The sequence below is a fragment of the Nuphar pumila genome, chromosome 13, assembly GCF_984573655.1.
Source record: "Nuphar pumila chromosome 13, dmNupPumi1.hap1.1, whole genome shotgun sequence".
NCBI lineage: Eukaryota > Viridiplantae > Streptophyta > Magnoliopsida > Nymphaeales > Nymphaeaceae > Nuphar > Nuphar pumila.
This window is the reverse complement of record NC_143261.1, coordinates 11,103,281-11,122,322: the sequence shown is the minus strand read 5'-3', so window position 1 is coordinate 11,122,322 and position 19,042 is coordinate 11,103,281. Positions and strand designations below refer to the sequence as shown.

Here is a 19,042-nt window from a genome sequence, read left to right as displayed (position 1 = left end):
CTGAAAAGAGAGTTAACACTCTAGAGGTCATAAATGCAAAAATGAAGAAAGACAACAGAGAAGCTCTGAAGAATCCAACTCCATACAGACAGATGATTAGAGCATTAACTTATCTTTTTATTATTAGACATGATATTGCACGTCATTTATTCTGTTAGTCAATTTCAGCATTTACCAACTATAATACGCATGAGTGTTGTGATGAGGATCATTAGATATATTCAAAATACTATTAATCATGAAGTATTTTTATCATCCTCCTCCCCATTAGAAGTAATTTCTTATTCTGACTCTAGTTGGGGAAGGGATGTGAATGATCGACGCTCAACCACTGGTTTTTGTGTATTTGTAGGTGACTCCTTGGTATCGTGAAAATGCAAAAAATAACAAAAGGTGTTCCTATTGTTAAAATGTAATGTTGTATATACACGTATATGTATGTATACCTATATATATGTATATTTTCTTATATATATACATATACGAGTATATATGTATATATATATATAATATATATATGATTGTTTCTTTATTATAATAGGTTTGCCCATATAGGACATTTTGGTCATTTTATATATTTGTAATAGGTAGTGCCCATTAGAGGCACTTTAGACTTATTTTTTGTAGTTTTTGTTTTCTATTTTTCACTTTCTAGTTGTTAGAGACTAGCCCAATGGCTAGATTGGCTAGGCCCCATTGCTTGTAACCTCTACAAATAGGAGAGTTTCTCCCCTATTCATTTATGCTTCACTTCAGCATTTTGTTATCAATAAAACATTATAATTTTTTATCTTGTTCTCTCTTGTGGTAGCCCTTTGTAGCTCTTTTTATGCACTTAGTGCTTTTGTATTTTCCATTGTTTGGCTTTTGTATTGTCCCTTGGTGGACTTGTGCTTCTGCACTTGTTTTGCATTCTTGTATGCCCTTGGAGGCTTCGTTATTGTATACTTTTGTATTTCATTACACCTATCATCTACAGAAGCAAAATACCGAGCTATGATGATTACTACCTTTGAACTGGTGTGGTTGAAACAACTACTAGAAGACTTGGGAGTTCACATTGCAGAACCCTCAAGATTATGTTGTGATAACAAAAGTGGAGTGTACATCGCGGGCATTCACACGTACCATGAGAGAACCAAGCACATAAAAATGGATTGTCACTACGTTCATGAAAATTTTCTTAAGACCATTACATTGTCATGTGTGGCATCTGAGTATCAAGTGTTAGATTTTTTTTCATCTCCTAGATTTCACTTCCTTCTAGGCAAACTCTTGGTTATGACACCGAGTTTGAGGCGTTGTTAAAATATGTATTTCCTTTACATATAACTATATATACTAATACGTATATGTATATAAATACAAATATTTTACGTATATATAGAAATTTATTTATTTTTTATTTTTATCTTTATTTTAGAATGTAATTTTAGGGGATTTGTGATTTTATTTTTTTATAAGGGCATAGTGGTCATTTAACCATTATAGTCATTGGGAGCTCCCCAATGGCTATAATGGGTCTCTCTCCTCATTTTGTGTATAAATATGGGACCTCTTTCCCTTGTATTCTATGCATTTTATGTGCATTTATCTGTAATATAAATTAATTATTTTAAGAGTGTTGTGTGCTCTCTCTCTTTGGCACTTAGTGGCCCTTGTGCTTGTACCCATTGTGGGTTGTGTTCTTGCCTCTTGTGAGGTGTGTGGGGTACTCAGTTTTCTGGCTGCCAAGCGAGCATGTTGTAGTGTTCAACATGACAAGGAGAAAAGTTAAAAACTCCACCAAGTACGTAATGAAGTAACCCCACACGGCACTAACTGTCCATAAAAACTTGGATTTTGTGGGGGAAAAGAAAAAAAAAAGCTTTCAATAGCGAAGAGAACATTTTTAAGAAAAAGATTTCAACTTTCAGAATTCATGTTGAAACATGCTGGAATACATAGGAGAGAAAAACTAACAATAAGCATTTTGAAGGATTTCATTTATCCCAACTCCCAAGCCCCTGCTTCAGGAATTTGCATTTATCTTGAGAACTTCAGTACAAAACAACCCCACATATAACTTTCCGTTGCAATTATTAATTATCAATAATCATCTATTAGAATTGAAAAACTACCTCTCAAATAACAACAATCTCCTTCTTTCCTCCATTAGTAACTTTACACATGTTCCAAACGTTACACATAAAGGTTTACTTTCATACTTATTCTAATTGAGAAGAGATAATTTCCATTTACAAAAGTATGAATGCAATGGCTAGTGATGAATCATTGACACACGGGCAAAAAATGCTAATCCCCATAGCCTGGTACTTCAAAATATGCAAACCAACAGTTCTAGATCAAGATGGAGCTGGTCATTGTAACTTGATTGTTGTTGACATCATCATTAGTCGCCATTGAAATCATGCCTTATCCAATCTACATGTAGTCAGAATCAGCAATTATGACCATAATTTCATAACAGCAAGAAGTCGATGTAGCTCACTGCACATTTTTATCCTCTGTAAATTCTCAAGCATAGAATAAGAGACTCAAAGGCAACTAAATTCCAAGGTACGTATTCTCCTAGAAGGCTAGAATCAAGTCACATTTCTAGCATTTACTAGTTTGATCCACCACACATAAAACATCAAAAATCTAAACAGTCAGGTCCCTTCAGAACAGCCACTAAAACTATCTAGTATGAAACCTCTAATGCAAGCTTAAATTTTCAGGTTTGGTAGGACCTATAAACTGTACATGATATCCCTAGCCGAATATTAATTTACTCTGTGCAATCAGGGAGATTATAATCACAAACTTTCCATGCCTCACTGATAGGTCTGGAGTTGGCCACTCTCAGAACCATGAATCGTACACACCAATAAATTTTTGTGCAAACTAAGCATTGTCAACAAAGATAACCAGCCTATTTCCTGCCTAACAAGATCCAAACAATATCAATAACTAGCATTTCAATTATACATAAAAGAAAATCATGTGTGGGACGGTTTACTAAGAGCAGGATAATGACTGATAGACTTCAGGTTTAAGATGTTAAAAGAAAAGAAAAAAATGTGCATGTTTCCCACCCAAAGAAAAGTAAAAAAGGCCAGTAAACAATGCCCAATACTCTGTCAACAGATATCACAACAGTAATAACTTCATGACTGAAAAAAGAATTGACAATCACTTTAGAATACAAATTTTTGCACTAAGATAAATGTTTTATAAGTGATCAACAATACTCCAATTGCATGAAGCAAGATTTGTCTATTTCTTTAAGCATGTATACAGACCACAAATGAAAATATGAAATCCAATTTAGATTTTTACAATCTTCATGTCAATGTTTGTGCTAAAAGTGCCAAATCATTGGAATTTCATTAAGGCAAGGAATTATGGAAAAGAGTGTAAGGAAAAGAGGCGGAAGCACCAATAGAGCAAATGTCACTCTTAAAGAGTGACCACAAAGCCAAGAACACAAACACCAAATGTGCACACACAAAAACTCTCAAATATGGAAATGACTTAAAGTCATAAGTTGGATATTATTGAAGAAGAGAAGAGAGAGGGGTATAAAACCCATACATGAGAAGGAGAACACCTCCTCTATTTATAGAGGAGGGAGGCTCTAAAGAAGAGACTACAAGGGGGCTCCCTTGTAGTCGTTGGGAGCTCCAACGGTCAGAAATATGACCGTTGGGGCCCCAACTACTACAAGAGTGGGGCCCCTTGTGGTCATCCTAAAGTGAAAAAATAAAAAGATAAAAAAGTAAAAAGCAAAAAAGAAAAAGGAAAAAGATAAAAAAGAAAAAGAAAGGTACAATGACAGAATTACAATAATACCCCTATCAGGTATTTCAATAAATTAGAATATGTATATATATACATATATGTATACATATACTTGTATATATACGAATGTATATATATAAGTATATGTATATATATATATATATATTTTAACACGCCCCCTCAAACTTTACGGGGAGAAGACCGAAAGTTTGCTAAGGAGAAACATGAATCGTGGAGTTGGGAGCGCCTTGGTGAAGAAGTCAGCTAGTTGATGCTCTGAAGTAACATATGGTAATGAGATAGTCCCTCTGAGGTATTCGTCTCGAACATAATGGCAGTCCATTTCAATATGCTTGGTCCGCTCATGAAAGGTGTGATTACTAGCAATGTAAATCGCACTTTTGTTGTCACAGCAGAGCTTGGTGGGAGTAGAAATGGAGACGCCCATGTCAGCAAGGAGACTTCTGAGCCATACGATTTCCATAGTTGTCATTGTCATGGCCCGATATTCAGCTTCAGTGGATGACAGTGAGACCTTCTGCTGTTTCTTGCATCTCCACGAAATGAGGGATTCACCTAAAAAAATACAAAGACCGGTTATTGAGATACGATCATTGGGATTTCCTCCCCAGTCAGCATCACTAAAAGCAGTTAAGTCAAGAGAGGAGGAAGAGGATAAGAAGAGTCCTTTGGATATAGTATTTTTGATATATCTGACAATTCTCAATACGGCTGTCATATGAACTGAAGTAGGTGCATGCTGAAACTGGCTTACTGCATGAACCGCATGAGCAATGTCAGGACGTGTGATGGATAGATAGGTGAGAGATCCGATTAATTGACGGTAGGGGGTTGGATCCTCGAGAAGAACACCATCTTCAAGTCTCAGTTTTGCATTAATGACTTCAGGAGTCTCAACTTTCTTTTCATCAGATATTCCTGATTTGGCACAAATTTCAGCAGCTAATTTCATCTGAGATAAGATGTATCCTCGCGGGGAATAAGCCACTTCAATCCCTAAAAAATATCTCAAATAACCAAGGTCAGACATATCAAAAGTTTCTTTTAACATGGTCTTTACATTATCTACTCCCTTTTTGTCATTCCCAGTGATGATCATATCATCAACATACAGCAGAAGCATAATAATGGAGTCACCTGTCCTTTTAACAAAAAGAGCAGTGTCAGTATAACAAGAAGAAAAACCTAAATTTATTAATACATTACTAAACCTATCATACCAAGCTCTAGGAGCTTGCTTAAGACCATATAAGGCCTTTTTTAATTTCAAAATTTTTCCATTTAAATCCATACCCGGAGGTGGTTCCATATACACTTCTTCATTTAAATTACCATTCAAAAAGGCATTTTTGACATCTAGTTGAAAGATTGGCCATTTTTTAACTGCGGCTATAGCAATAAGAGCTCGAACACTAGTCATTCGAGCAACGGGGGCAAAGGTTTCATCAATATCTACCCCATACTCTTGGGCATATCCCTTGGCTACCAACCTAGCCTTATATCTTTCCAATGAACCATCACTCTTAGTTTTCACTTTAAAAACCCATCTACATCCAATGGGTTTCTTGTCATTGGGAGGATCAATGATTTCCCAAGTTTGTGCCTTTTTAAGGGCATTAAGTTCAAGTTGCATAGCATCATTCCAATGAGCATATTGCTTAGCATCATTGTAATGAGATGGTTCATGAAAGGAGTGAAGAGCAAGTAGACATGCTCGAAAATTAGGCGAAAAAGAGTCATAAGAAACAAATCTATTTGGTATTTTAGAAATCCGATTTGACCTTCTTTGAGAAGTCTCTTCGATGGAGTCATTTTGGGAAAATCTTTCAAGGGCACAAGGAGGATTCCTTTCATTCCTTCTAGAGTAGACTTGTATTTGTCTTGAAACATTTTGTTCTAAGTTTTGATCATCGCTTGGATGTTCAACAAGATCTTCACTAAGGGATTCATTAGGATCAATATGATCATCTTTAGGCAATAAGTCAAATAAGAATGAATAATCAATATTTTCATTTGGTTGGTGCGAAAAACCACTTTCCTCTTCAAGGAATGTGACATCTTTAGAGATATAAAGCTTGTTTTTAAGTATGTCAAAACATCGATATCCTTTTTGTTTTTCGCCATATCCCAAAAAAATGCATTCAATAGCCCTAGGGGAAAGTTTATCATTCTTGTGGGTTAAAACAAAACATTTACATCCAAAAATTCTTAGTCTTTTATAATCGGGAGACATATTGTAAAGTTTTTCAAATGTAGAAAGATTTTTCAAGGAGGACGAAGGAGTTCTATTGATAAGATATGAAGAGGTTAGAACCGCTTCGGCCCAAAAAGATTTTGGAATGTTTCTTGAGATTAATAACGTTCTTGTAGTCTCTATTATGTGCCTATGCTTTCTTTCCGCAAGGCCATTTTGTTGCGGAGTGTTGGGGCAAGAACGTTGGTGAAAAATTCCATTTTCTTTCAAATAGGTTTGAAAATCATTGGACATATATTCGCCTCCCGAATCGGATCTAAGAATAGATAGATTTCCCAAAATTTGGTTTTTGACCATTGCATGAAATTCTTTAAAGAAGGAAAAAACTTCGGATTTACGACTTAGGAAGTAAATCCATGTGAATCGAGTAAAATCATCAATAAATACCACGTAATACGAAAAACCACCTTTAGACAAAATAGGGGAAGGTCCCCACACATCGGAATGAATAAGTTCAAATGGCCGAGTGGTAAAGTAACTTCTTTGTGGAAATGGAATAGCTTTAGATTTCCCAAAAATGCAATCTTTACAAGTCATGTGATTGTCTTTACAAGTATTGTTCAAAAACGGAAAAAGAGACATTTTTACAAAATTTGGATGGCCAAGTCTCTCATGCCATATTCCAATACTTTTGTCCTTTACAAGATTGCACGATGGCTTAGATGGAAGAGTCAAAAAATCCATAAAATAGAGGTCACCCCTTCTATGGCCTTGCCCAATCAGCTTCCCTGACTGGAGATCCTGCACGGTGCAATCCTTGGGTGAGAAAGAGACTTGGCATCCATGATCGGTAATTTGAGATACGGAAAAAAGGTTTAAATTTATTTTAGGAACGATTCTTACTTTAGGAACAAAAAAGTTTTTAAAATTAAGAGATCCAATACTTTCAATTTTTAATGATGTACCATCGGCCGTTGAAACACAAGAAGATATAGGTTCGGAAAAAATATTTGAAAGAGAATTTTTATGAGATGTCATATGAAAAGAAGCACCGGAGTCTAGTATCCACATACCTGGAGGAGATGAAAAGTAGGCAATGGCGGCCCCGGATGTTGAAGGAGAAGCCTTGAGTAGATGTTGGAGAACTTCGGAGATGTGATTTAGAGTTTCTTTGATATCTCCTTCTTTGGTGCTTTCTTCCTTCTTTGGAGAATCTTCTCCAACCGCGGCAACTTTTCCTTTAAGCTTTGGGCAAACCGGTCTTATGTGTCCCGGTTCATTACAATAATGGCATATAATCCCCTTTCTAGGTCCATAGTTATTTTTGTTAAAGTGGGGAGGTCTATATGCTTTAACATTAGATCCGGGCCTAATAACGGCCAAAACATCATCACTCTTAATGCTCAAACCAAGTCGAGTTTCTTCTTGACATATCTCGGCAAGGGCATCTTCAATAGGTAGGGCTTTGCTTCTATGGAGAAGAGATGCCCTTACTTGTTCAAATTCCGGGCGAAGGCCATGAAGGAATTGAAAAAAGTGTTCCTTTTCAATTTGTTCCCTTCTTAGCTCAATATCTTGTGGAGCAACCCACTTAGGCTCAAAAAGAGCAAGCTCATCCCAAAGGGGGGTTAGAGAGCTAAAGTAGTCCCGGACACTCATGTCCATTTGTTTGGTAGAACGGATTTTCTCTTGACAAAAAAATTGTCGAGCAAGATCCTTTGGGGTATACATACCCTTAAGGAAAAACCAAGCCTCATTGGCCCTTCTAAATTTGGCAATATTAGCACAATTTTTAAGATCTACATTGTTCATAAACCATGCCAAAATTTTGGCGTGGTTACTTTCCCAATCCTCAATTTTGGATTGATGTTCATTAATGGCTTTGATGCGCTCATCGCCATCTAAAGCCTTCTCAATCTCATTTTCAATTTTGGTGAGAACAAGAGAGGGTTCGGGAGTAGTTCCCATAACAAAACCCCAAAGTTTCTTACCTCTTAGGTGATTTTCCATAGCGGAGGCCCACATGAGGTAGTTGGACCCATTTAGCTTAAAAGAGAGCTCCACTTTAGAGTCACGTTCCATCGGCACCAAATATTCTTCTCTTCTTCAAAAACTTTGAGAGGCACGCGTTCCAAGATGACAAAAGAGAAGCTCAATCACCAACCGAGCTCTGATACCATGTAAGGAAAAGAGGCGGAAGCACCAATAGAGCAAATGTCACTCTTAAAGAGTGACCACAAAGCCAAGAACACAAACACCAAATGTGCACACACAAAAACTCTCAAATATGGAAATGACTTAAAGTCATAAGTTGGATATTATTGAAGAAGAGAAGAGAGAGGGGTATAAAACCCATACATGAGAAGGAGAACACCTCCTCTATTTATAGAGGAGGGAGGCTCTAAAGAAGAGACTACAAGGGGGCTCCCTTGTAGTCGTTGGGAGCTCCAACGGTCAGAAATATGACCGTTGAGGCCCCAACGACTACAAGAGTGGGGCCCCTTGTGGTCATCCTAAAGTGAAAAAATAAAAAGATAAAAAAGTAAAAAGCAAAAAAGAAAAAGGAAAAAGATAAAAAAGAAAAAGAAAGGTACAATGACAGAATTACAATAATACCCCTATCAGGTATTTCAATAAATTAGAATATGTATATATATACATATATGTATACATATACTTGTATATATATGAATGTATATATATAAGTATATGTATATATATATATATATATATATATTTTAACAAAGAGCAGGTGAAAGAATGGTGGGGGGAGTTGGAGTGCAGGGAAAAAAGATTGTGTAGTTAGCTTAGATACTCATGTGACAGCTAAGCAAAAGTAATTGTAAAAACCGCAAGCATACCAAGTGCACTATCTCTGGTTTGTTGATATTTGACCCTCGCCGACCTCCACCTTTATCTGTCCCACTTCCACCAGAAGAGGCTACAGCAGCAGAAAATAGAGTTTCCAGTTCCGATAAATCAATCTCCGGGGCCCTAGAGGGGGAAAAAAACTTCTATATTAGCATCAAGTCCAGAATCCGAGTTTGACAATGTATGGTGAGCACATATACAATAGCACATCTTATCTAAGTAGAGTTTGTAAAGACTAAGAACAACACTGCTTATTTTGATCTACCTTGACTGCCCTTCCTGCTTTTGTGCATCAGCCCACAGACTTCCTTGCATTGCTCGAGTAACTTTTACCCAATGTAAGGGCTTCAAAGAAGCACGCTTAGGTGCAGCAGCTGGTGTAGCCCCCCGGCCTCCTCTGGAGTTGGTCACAGGTGATCCAGAGAAGCCTCTTCCCCGTCCAATTGCTGCTGGTGGTGGTGGTGGTGCACCAGATCCTTTTGCTCCCGGTGGGGGGGGTGGAACAAAACCTGGAGCCTTTGGAGCTGGTGGTGGTGGAGGAGCTGAACCTCTTTGAGCAGGACCTGCTGGGAGTGGCGGTGGAACTGGGGGCCCACCACGACCAAGACCCGAGGGAGGTGGAGGAGGGGAGGGCCCACCATGATTACGGGCTACAGAAGGTGTTGGTGGAGGAGGAGGTGCTCCACTGGATTTAGCAGGAGCAAGAGGTGGAGGTGGAGGTGGACGTGGAGGTGGAGGTGGAGGTGGGGGTGGGAGTGGGGATGGGGGTGTAGGCTGCTTAAGGCCTGTACCAGAGATATTTGGTGGAGGCGGAGGAGGTGGAGGACCTCTACAAGAGGTAGTTGGTGGTGCAGGAGGAGGAGGAGGGCCTCTACCAGAGGTAGTTGGTGGTGGTGGTGGTGGAGGAGGGCCTCTACCAGAGGTAGTTGGTGGCGGTGGTGGAGGAGGAGGGCCTCTACCAGAGGTAGTTGGTGGCGGTGGTGGAGGAGGAGGAGGGCCTCTACCAGAGGTAGTTGGTGATGGTGGAAGTGGCGGTGGTGGAGGTGGAGGAGGGCCTCTACCAGAGGTAGTTGGTGATGGTGGAAGTGGTGGTGGTGGAGGAGGAAGAGAGCCTCTATTAGAGGTGGTTATTGTTGACGGTGGTGGTGGTGGTGGTGGTGGAGGTGGAGAGCCTTTGCTGGCAGATGGAACAGATGATAGAGACAATGGCGGAGGCGGAGAACCTTTAACAAAGGGCAACTGCGCAGTAGGAGGTGTAGGGATGGGTGGGGAAGAAGAATAGCTAGTTAAGGACGATTCTGGTTGTAATGGTGGTGGTGGAATTGACACAGTTTTACCAGATGGGGGCAATGAACACAAAGATGGTTGTGGTAGACAACCTCTAATAGATAACACTGGAGGTGGAGGTGAAGGTGGAGGTGGTGGAGGTGAAGATGAAGGAATGTCACCAGACTTGAAACTGATAGTTTGCAAAGGTGATGACAAAGAATGCAAGGTAGCTTGTGATGATGGTAGAGGTAGAGGCAGCAGCGGCGGCAGTGGTGGTGGTGATGATGATGGTAGATTTCTACTCAGAAGCACTGCAGGTAGTGGTTCTGACTCAGTAGGTTGAGTCAATGGTTGTGACATTGGAGTACAAGGAAATGACACACTGCTTTCCACGGGAAGTGTAGGTACAACTGATAGCCTATCATCTGACATTACTTCATTTTGCTTCTCTAGAGCATAATTTTTTACATGAGTCTCTTCCAAATTTGATGCTGAAAGTGGAGAAGGATCAGGCACACCTTTTGATTCAGAATGTTGTTCAGAATCCTTAACAGCAAGAATATCAAACATAGTTGTGACCTCTTTATCATTTTTCGCTTGAAGCTTCTTTACAGTATCTAGTGAAGCAGGCATCTTAACTGGTTTAATCTCATCCATTTCTTCTTCAGAATCTATTGGTGATGGTGGCAAGCATACTTTACTGTATAATCCTGGTGGCATCTTCATATCACCTGGTAATATTTTCTCAATTTTCTCTTGCAAAGCATTAGCAGAAATTTGTTTAAGCAGCCATAATGCTGCATCACCCTCAGCATCAACCCACTGAACACCACTAAAAAGTTCTTGAACTTTAGAAAAAGCTTCTATTGGCAATCCACCTTTCTCCTCACCATTCAGAGTTGCAGTTGGTGCCCTTGGAGGGGATATACTCTCAATTTCTCCGAACAGAACCTGAGCCCACAAACTTCCAAGTCAGAACAATTTTGGAAAAAGCATACTAATACAAACTTGAACAGAAACATTTCCATGTCAACTCCAGCAATTGATCACCTCTGCACGAAAACCCTTTGGATACTGCCCTTTTGAGTCCCAAAGTATATCCAAGTCCTTACAGTTCAGCATCAATATGTTAGATCTAATGAAGGCAGTGTTAAACATTATCCTGAACATCATAATCTCCCTTTCCGGATCAAGGTCCAGATGGACACATTCCAAAACGACATCACCTTGCACCCGGCACTGGATATCAATTTTGATCACATCACAATCGGCCTGAATGTAAACATATATCAATTTTAGGAGCAGTAATTTAGATAAGTCCTGAACGTAAAGATGAGTCGATTTTAGTAACAGCAATTTAGATAGATTGAAGTGAAGCAATCTTTTACCTGCCTATAATGCTTCATGATCTTCTTCTTCTTCTTAGGCATGGAAAAGAGCATTTTTGTTGAAAGATCATCTTTGCTGTTAAGATCTCGCCCAAATAGTCGGATAATTGGCCTGCATCCATTCTGGGAATCGAAATTTGGTATTATTCTAAGGATGAGACAATCCAATGAAAGCACTCGCTCTGGTGGAGGCCATGCTGGATAAGTGTTTCTCCTCGCAACATACTGTAGATAGCGGAGCTGCGACGGCATCGGGTTCAAAGGAGAAAGCAGCCGGAGGAAACCTTTTGGTGCTTCCCGATGGATCATGTCAAGAGTCTTAAGCTCTCCACCATGTAGTTTTCTGTATAATAAGAAAGCAGCTAGAATAAACGCTAAAAGTGGCCAGCCACCTCTTTCACAATGAAGGAGAATGATGTTCTGTTGGTTCCCTAGAGACAACCAGCTCTCACTTGCACGCAGGAAATGCTGAATAAGTGGCAATGGAAGAAGAGGGCAACCTTCATACTGCCGCGGATAATCAATAATTGTAACATCATATTCGCAAAGAATTTCAGCGAAATGACTCCTTTTATCTCCTTCCCTGAAGTTAAAGGCAAGCAACGATGAATCTGGGTATTCTTCAAGCAGCTCAGTAACGATTTCACACAAGTAAATGTGGTACACGTCATCCGGTAAGACCTCGGTTGAAAAACATGAATCGAAAACTGCATCCCAGAAAATAATTGATAAGGTAGGTACCTTTATCTAACACGCAAAATCATTCAAAAGACACAATCCTGAAGCTTACCGTATACACGCTCCACGAATTCTAGCAACCCATCAGGGGGCCTTTTGTAGAAAAACCTACTGAAAAGTGACATTTCGATAAATCAACCCAGTTCCTCCAGCCCCCCAAGTGAAATATGTTGGCACTCAGAGCCTCCAATCTCACAAAAGAAGTTTGCTAAAGACTGAATCAATACCATTCATCACAACACCTCTGCCAAAGACGCTTATATAGCATCACACTGCACATATAGAGCTATTAGAATAACACTATCAAAGGGAAACACCAGAACCGACCACATATATAATCATTATTTTCCCATATTCAAAATCTAAACAACAAAAGAAGCGTTAATTGCACGCAGAGGCAATCTTAGTATTGCACTTGCCCATAATATGAGAGAGAAAAAGAGAGCAAAATCCACCCGTTTAAGGCAACCATCTTCATGACCAACCAAACCAAAATCCCCCCAATTTCGAAAAAAGAACCAGAAACAAGATGCGACGAAGAACGAAAACTAATCGATACCTGAATCGATAAACCCTTCACGGGTACCGCCCGGAGAGGAAAGAAATCGACCAAGAACCATGCTTTTCTGAATCAGTAAGAAACGAAGATGGGTAATCGCATTTCCTTTCCTTCTTCAATTGATCAACCCAAATAGGGGGTCATAGCTCCAGCTAGCTTCTACCCCTGTAGAGAGAGTGTGTATGATTTGTGCTATTTGGGCGTTTTTTTCTGGTATATTTTTTGAAGTTTCATTTTTGGGTCCACCCTTTTTCCTCTCTTCCTAGCTCCCCCCATCACCATCTTTAATTTTGACTCTCTTTTTTTTCTTTATCCCTTTATTCTTCTTTCCTTTTTATTTGTTGCCCTTCTCTAGCTTCCTATTTTTAAATCTTGAGTTTCAAATTTTAACAGTGCCGTTCAATTCGTAGTTTAAATTTTAAAATTGAGCTTTATAACAGACAATTATATGGACCAAAATGGTGGTTGAGCTCCCAAGAGTTTGAATGCGACTAATATGTCCCCTTTTCGCTCATGACTTGGAGTTGGTTTCAAGAGGCAGTAGGTTCACTAAGCCCAAAGGGGTTGGGCCTTGGCTGCTAGGCTGATGGTTAGGGTTTCATTCTTGCTCTTTGATTTATAAAAGGCAAGGGTTTTATGCTTTTTTTATATTTTTTTGAAAGGCAAGCTGGGGTTAGTCCGACCCCTACCGGTTACAAAACTATACCATTGGGTTTTGAACCTGCAACATCCCAACACAAGGTGACGCACACTAGCTGCTCCTATCAGACAAGCTTAGCCCCTTGTTGGTAAGGGTCAAGTTTTTCTATTTCTCATAGAAAAAAAAAAAGGTAGGCTCACTGTCATGGTTCATATGATAGGTAGTCTGCCTAGTGTTGACAGAAACATAACACCAAACACTAGTTGAAATATGCCTTGCCAAAAGTAGCACATATAAGGCACATAAAGCCTCAAGTCACAACAAGCATGAATTTTTGGCGTTGAACCTGACGTGGCATGGCAAGAGATATCCAAATAGGGGTCTGCCTACCCGGGCTTGCATTTCAAAGAAAAAAGAGAGATCCAAATGGATAATTGATGTTGGGGTTTGCTCCAAAAGTTGCTATAAACCCACAATGGTTCACATGTTGTCACCAATGTTGTCAGTATCGGTATCGGCCCTGAATCGTTTGGTCGTTGATTCAGACGATACTCAACTGAATTGTTTTGTATTGACCTCAAAAATAATAATAAATTATTATGTATCAATTAAAATTATTAAAATTTCAAAAGAAAAAATTTGCAGAGGCTTTGAAGAAAATGAAATCAAGAAGGGCAGTTGGCCCAGATGGTATACCTATCGAGGCTTATAAATGCTTGGGTAAGAAAGGTTTAGAATGGTTGATAAATCTTTTTAACAAGATTTCGCAAACAAATAAGATGCCTAATGAATGGAGGAAGAGTACTTTAGTGCCTTTATATAAGAATAAGGGTGATATACAAGATTGCACAAACTATCGTGGTATAAAACTCATGAGTCATACTATGAAACTTTAGGAGAGGGTGATTGAGTATAGGTTGAGGAAGGTTGTCATGATATCGGAGAATCAATTTGGTTTTATGTTTGGAAGATCAACTATAGAAGCTATACATCTTCTTAGACAACTTATTGAGAGATATAGAGAGAGGAACAAATATTTGCATATGGTTTTTATTGATTTGGAGAAGGCATATGATAGAGTACCTAAGGATGTTCTTTGGTGAACAATGATAAAAAAAGGTGTTTCTCCCAAGTACATTAGTATAATTAAAGATATGTACGAAAAAGTAGTAACCAATGTCCGCACTTGTGGAGGGGTGACAACCAATTTTCCTATAACAGTTAGATTACATCAAGGATTTGCATTAAGCCCTTTCCTATTTGCTATAGTGATGGATGAGCTTACGAGATCAATTCAAGAAAATGTGTCGTGGTGTATGTTGTTTGCTAATGATATTGTTTTGATTGATGAGTCTAGAGTTGGGGTTAATGCTAAGTTAGAATTATGAAGACAAACATTGGAAGCAAGAGGTTTTAAGTTGAGTAAGAGTAAGACAAAATATATGGAATGTCGGTTTAGTAAGCAATGAAGTAGTGATGGGAGTGTAGTGAAGCTTGGTGAGCAAGAAATACCGGTGGATAACTGTTTCAAATATTTGGGATCTATCATTCAAAAGTATGAAGAAATTGATGGAGATGTAAATCATAGGATAAAGGTTGGGCGGATGAAATGGAAAAGTACAACTGGATTGTTGTGCGATTGTAGAATGCCATTGCGGTTGAAGGGAAAGTTTTATAGAACGACAATTAGGCTCGCTTTGCTATATGGTACGGAATGTTTGGCTGCCAAGAGACATCATATTCAAAAAATGAGTGTAGTTGAGATGCGCATGCTTAGATGGATGTGTAGAAATACAATAAAAGATAAGATTCGAAATGAGGAGATACATATGAGGGTAGGCGTTGCATCCATTGAAAATAAGATGAGAGAATCTTTTACGGTGGTTTGGACATATTCGGTGAAGGCCTAATGATGCTCCAGTTAGAAGGATAGAGAAATGGGAAAAGATATTAGTTAAAAGAGGTTGGGGTAGGCCTAAAAAGACTTGGATGGAGATGATAGGAAAGGATATGAATGCTTTGAACCTCACTGAGGACATGGCATTCGATAGAAATGATTGGAGGAGAAGGATTCATGTGGAAGACCCAAAATGATTTTCTTTTTTGGTTCATATCGCCGAACCCAATTGTTTTGGGATGAAGGCGTAGTTGTTGTTGTAATTAAAATAATATTACAATTTTATTTTTTGGGTATTTTTTACATTTATTAAAAAATAGCCGATTCAAGCTTGCAGCATATTGAATTTCTGCTAATACTATGCATATCAGTCGCCCATATATGCCAATACGCACTGATACTCATAACATTGGTTTTCACCTTATATAAGGGGGTCATGCTTCCAAACCCATAGCTGGCATTTCTTGCCACAAGGTTGAAGTTGGATGTCCTTTTCGGTAGATAAGGAAGACTTCAAGGGTTTTACTAACCCGAGGTCTATGTGATTAGTGAATGAATAGTTTTTATGTGTTCTATAAAAAAAATGGACATTAGCACACCTCTAGGCACATAAAGCCTTGTGTTTGGACAAGCATGCGTTTTTGGCATGGTATCTCATGTGGCACAGCAAGAGGCATAGTGACAAACGTTAAAAATGGCAAAATCTCATTTTTCAAAAACTCCTGAGAATTTGAAAATTTTTCATAAATCTCACATTTTTTTGGCGAAGTTTTTTTTATATGCAAGCTGGGGTTAGGCAGATCCCTACTAGTTATACAACTATACCATTGGGTTTTGAACATGCAACATCCCAATGCAAGGTACATGCACTAGCTACTCCTAAGTGGAGTCTCTGTTGGTATGATGCAAGTAGGGATGCACAACGAACCGAATTGGCTTGAGCTTGGCTCAGGCTCGACTCGGTTAAGCTCGGCTCAAAGCTCATCCATGCTTTAAATGAGCCGAGCTTGAACATGGTTCTAAGGCTTGGACGAGCAAATGAGGCGAGCTTGATCTGCCTACCGAGCTCAATAAAGCTTGGATAAGTATATATATAATATATTTGCAATTCTATTCAACAAGTATTGTTAGAGTAATGTGTAACGACCCCAACTTATACCCATTGAAAACGCATAATTTTTTTTTAAAATCATTGCGAAAACCTTCCCAAAAGGCTTGGACATGCAATTTGTCAGGCCACACTGTAGCAAGCTGTAATGTGTTGTTGTTATTGGTCCCCTTGCCGCTATGTAGGCTTTCAAATGTTCGATAGGTGTTGGCTCAGGTACGGAGTCAAAACAACTCTCCTTCCTACACTGATATTTTCAATGTATGTATCAATGGATGACGTTTCGCAGTGGCTTGGCTTTTGGTCCAGTACTGCGATGTTTGCAAGGGGTGATATCTGGTTGATCTGGCCAGTAGTCGTTTGCTTAAGCCATGCATGTGATAGTATGAACTAATCCAGACCGTGTATCTACGAGGGGCTTATTAAATCAATTATAGTTTGTTTGGTGGCCCTATTGTTGTTCGAACAGACAAGGAGTTGGGCTCTCTGCCTCTGTCATTTCATGCATCTACCTCTCTTAATGAATGTCAGGTCGAGTCGGGCTCGCAGATGAGTTTGCCTGCCCCTCCAGTTTTTTTTCAAATGGTTAATTGATTACATTTTTCGCAGCTGGCACAACAGAGCATGCTCGTCCCCGCATCGATTTTCAGGTGCTGGTCTCTTCTTTTGACATAAGTGAGAAATCGAATACCGATTTGATTCTCATTAAAACTGAATTTTTAAGTAATATATATGCTTTCGTTTGATGCCTAGTCCTTATGGAAATCGATGTTCCTAAGGGTGGACCAAGATAAATATAGGTGAACACGTAGTGCATGCATACATTTTCATGAGACATGGTACAATGGCATGCTTGTGGAAACATTAAATATGTAAGTGCATCATTGAATATATATTTTCAATAAGACATATTGTTCATGTGTTATTTCTGGAACTGTATAAGTGTTAATTTATTTTTCAGGCATATGTCAATGTGATTTCAATGGTAGCATACCTTCTCTTTTTATATGTATCCACGTATCTATACACAACACATGCATAGCTTGAGAAAAATAGAAAGTTTATCGGCTATGATTTAACTGTCCAAATGTATTACTTAGATCAACTGGTATGTGTAGAGGAATAAAAAGTTTGTATGCTTGCACAATGATAAATTATGTTTAATTTCAAGGTTGTGACATGTTTGCTGCATATACAGGTGTTTATATGAACATGGTAGTTATTGCATCTAGGTGATGGCATGATCCTTCCTATGTTTTAATTGAAGTGATTTATTAATGAAAACATGCAATAAACATGATCATGCCTAATGAATGGAGACCTGTAATTGATTTGAAAACATGCATTAAATGGAAGTGTGCACTTGACACTGTCACATGAATTGACTGTAAACCTGTTTCTAATTATCCTTGTTTCCTACGCATAGTTGAAAGCTATATACATGAATATGAATTTAGAAAATATGTGAATTATGGCATGTTATGATTTTAAGTAGGATGCATCGATGGTCGTAATAAATCATCGCAGGCCTGGAGAGCCTCGAGCGTTGGGTGCTTATTCTTTACTTACTTTTAAATGCATCGTAAAGATCATATTTATTTTTATTGCATTATGTTTACATTGTTCTATGCTTTTCCACAAGCAGTGGTCTCGTGATGACTCTCGCAAGGGTAGGTGCGAGTTTTTGCTTTTGTTGTGGCATGCTGATGTGTAAAATCATGCACATGCATGTGAATATTGTTGAATCATACACATGGTTAAATTGATATATATGGATGTGCATCATAATGCATATGACTATAATTGTTGCATGCATATTTTTATGTCAGCATACATGAATGTGCATTGAAAGCTTGTTGACATTATGGAATAGTGTTATGGTTTTTGCATATGGTGCATCGATGATTGAAATGAATCATCATGGGCCTGGTGGGCCTCGAGCGTTGGTTTTCTCTTTCTTTACGTATTTTAAATGCATCACAAAAATCACATTTATTTTGCTTGCTTGATATTGCATTGTTCTATGTATTTCCACGGGCGGGAGTCCCGTGATGGTTCTCGTAGGGGTAGATGCGAGCTTTTGCCTTTGCTTTTGCATGCTGAATTGCAAAACTAAATAATTGACTTTTAATAAAAGATAATGAATAAGAACAATGTAATAGACGTTCTCAGATCTCCTATCGGAAGAATGAGAATATTAGAGTTTTCGTTTTGAGGGACCACGAGCATACAAAAAACTTTGTGTGCTTTACTTTGACCCCTAAACCTGATATTGAGGTTCTTTCTCCTGACCACCATTTTAGGGAGAGTCTGTCACTTTACCTGGGGGTGGTGTGTTCGACACAACTGTTATTTTGGTATACCAAGAAAGTGACACTTATGGGCGTGGAGTGTCTCTAGTGTCTCCGACATTAGATGTGAAGGTCTAATGTTTCGAAGGTGATTCAGTCGAGGAAAAAGTTTATAACTCAGTAATAAAATACAAATTGTGTGTTAAGCTACCCAAGGAACCTAACTTGACCTCAAGAAAATTGTACCCGCTTGGTGTATCCGCGGGCAACGATAATTAAAAAT

General features: G+C 38.7%; 1 protein-coding gene across 2 annotated transcripts in view; it reads right to left on the bottom strand.

The window, feature by feature from the left end:
* Positions 1-13,098, bottom strand: part of LOC149817744 (formin-like protein 3) — a 68,268-nt gene extending 55,170 nt beyond the window's left edge. For both annotated transcript variants that reach the window (XM_089984332.1, XM_089984333.1), the window contains exons 1-6: positions 12,824-13,098; positions 12,317-12,536; positions 11,527-12,233; positions 11,189-11,410; positions 9,135-11,089; positions 8,860-8,992 (exon numbers count right to left, since the gene is read on the bottom strand). In XM_089984332.1, coding sequence (XP_089840458.1) covers positions 8,860-8,992; positions 9,135-11,089; positions 11,189-11,410; positions 11,527-12,233; positions 12,317-12,389 — 3,090 coding nt within the window. In that variant the 5' untranslated portion in view covers positions 12,390-12,536; positions 12,824-13,098. The remainder of the gene's footprint in view (positions 1-8,859; positions 8,993-9,134; positions 11,090-11,188; positions 11,411-11,526; positions 12,234-12,316; positions 12,537-12,823) is intronic.
* Between the last annotated feature and the right edge of the window lie 5,944 nt (positions 13,099-19,042).